Source organism: Cicer arietinum, chromosome 1 (genome assembly GCF_000331145.2).
Source record: "Cicer arietinum cultivar CDC Frontier isolate Library 1 chromosome 1, Cicar.CDCFrontier_v2.0, whole genome shotgun sequence".
Taxonomy (NCBI): Eukaryota; Viridiplantae; Streptophyta; class Magnoliopsida; order Fabales; family Fabaceae; genus Cicer; species Cicer arietinum.
In genome coordinates this window covers 23,796,328-23,797,920 of record NC_021160.2, presented here as the reverse complement: position 1 = coordinate 23,797,920, position 1,593 = coordinate 23,796,328, and the positions used below count along the sequence as shown (strand labels likewise).

The 1,593-nt window shown below is 30.3% G+C and overlaps 1 protein-coding gene across 1 annotated transcript; it reads left to right on the top strand.

Annotated features, from left to right (window-relative positions):
• The first annotated feature begins 911 nt into the window (after positions 1-911).
• On the top strand, positions 912-1,379 carry LOC101495497 (putative F-box protein At3g22650). Its single transcript, XM_004488467.1, has one exon. It carries the CDS (start codon positions 912-914, stop codon positions 1,377-1,379), a length of 468 nt encoding a protein of 155 aa, XP_004488524.1.
• Positions 1,380-1,593: the final 214 nt, after the last annotated feature.

Sequence of the window (1,593 nt, the reverse complement as noted above, 5' to 3'; positions counted from 1 at the left end):
ATAGTTACATATCTACTATGGTAAATGTGTGATGAATATAGATATTATTTCCAGTGTGGATAATAGAATGCCCAAAGGAGACTATTAGAGGTGGCAAAACGAATGGATTGGATGAATATGGATTTCAATTGTAATGATCAAAATAATTCATTTGCAATTAAAAAAAATTCTTTAAAAAAATCCAACCAAATTCATCTATTAAAAATATAAATCATCATATCCATCAATTATTATTATTTAATGGATGGATATCCATCCAATCCACTTAATTTTTTTTTAATATTATAGTAAATTTTGTACATGTGCATCAGTTTGTCACCCTCTCAATCAGCTTGATAGTTTCTTGTTAGTCAAGTCAATTGTGAGCTTGCTTGTAAAGGCTTATAGCATATTTGTACTAGGTTGTTATAAATTAGTTATTTCAGTTATATATGTTGCACAACTTCATATATCTTCTCATCTTCAACCATGGCAAAATCAAATAAAAACAACGACAATACCAATCTTGATCCTGCACAAAACACCGACAATCCTTATTACATTCGTCCAAGTGAGGGTCCTTCTTCTTTACCAATAATTGTTTGTCCGTAGTCATATCTTAAATTTTTCTCTCTCTTTTTGTAAAGACTGTTGAATGAGATCTTGTTATGGAAAACCATGTTGATCGCATCAAAGATAATGAATATTTCCTTATGTTTGTCTATATTAATTAGTTAAATTTAGCATTTTTTTATATCTTTTAAATAAAAATGAGCGAGATGAAAGAAATAATTGAAGAATAATTTTGAAAAAGAATATATATTGTTGACAAATTTAATTTAAAAACCATTCTTCTTAATTCTTGTGCATTTATCAAAGATGTTTTATATTTAGGGGCAAATGTAATATTTGGAAAATATGAATTGAGCCAAATGCGGAACCCATCTACCGAAGAAATCAAGTTCATTCCTCCTAGTCTTATTGAGTTTATACCTTACCACAATGTTAGGCCTATTATTTATGGATTTGGTCACGACAATGTTATGGATGACTATAAAGTAATTCGACATGTAGTATTTGATGAGCTAACTTACATGGATTGTGAAGATCTTGATTTGGACTCTAACGATGTACCTTGGGACGATATATCCTATGAACCATTGTCCGCGATATATAGCCTCAGAAGCAACTCTTGGAGGAAAATCAAAATTGACGTTTCTTTGAAGTATCCTTATCCGATTGTCCAATTCTACAATGATGGAATGTGTAATTGGTGGTATGCAAGTGATATGTACCTTCCAGAGACATGTTTGATGTCATTTGACATGAGTAACGAAGTGCTTTTTAAAACACTCGTCCCCTTAGACAAAGATTATAATATTGATCTTAATTGGGTATAGACACAGTTGATTACGATAAATAATGAACATATTTCTTTGATCTATTTTCATGAAGATACAACAAACATTTCACATATCAATTTTGAAAGAAATTGGTGTGAAGGATCGTGGAATAAACTCTTTATTATTAAACATTTCCCTTGTGTTTTAGAGCCTGTTGCAGTAGGAAAGAACGAGGATATTTTCTTTGTAAAAGAAAACAGAGAATTAAAAT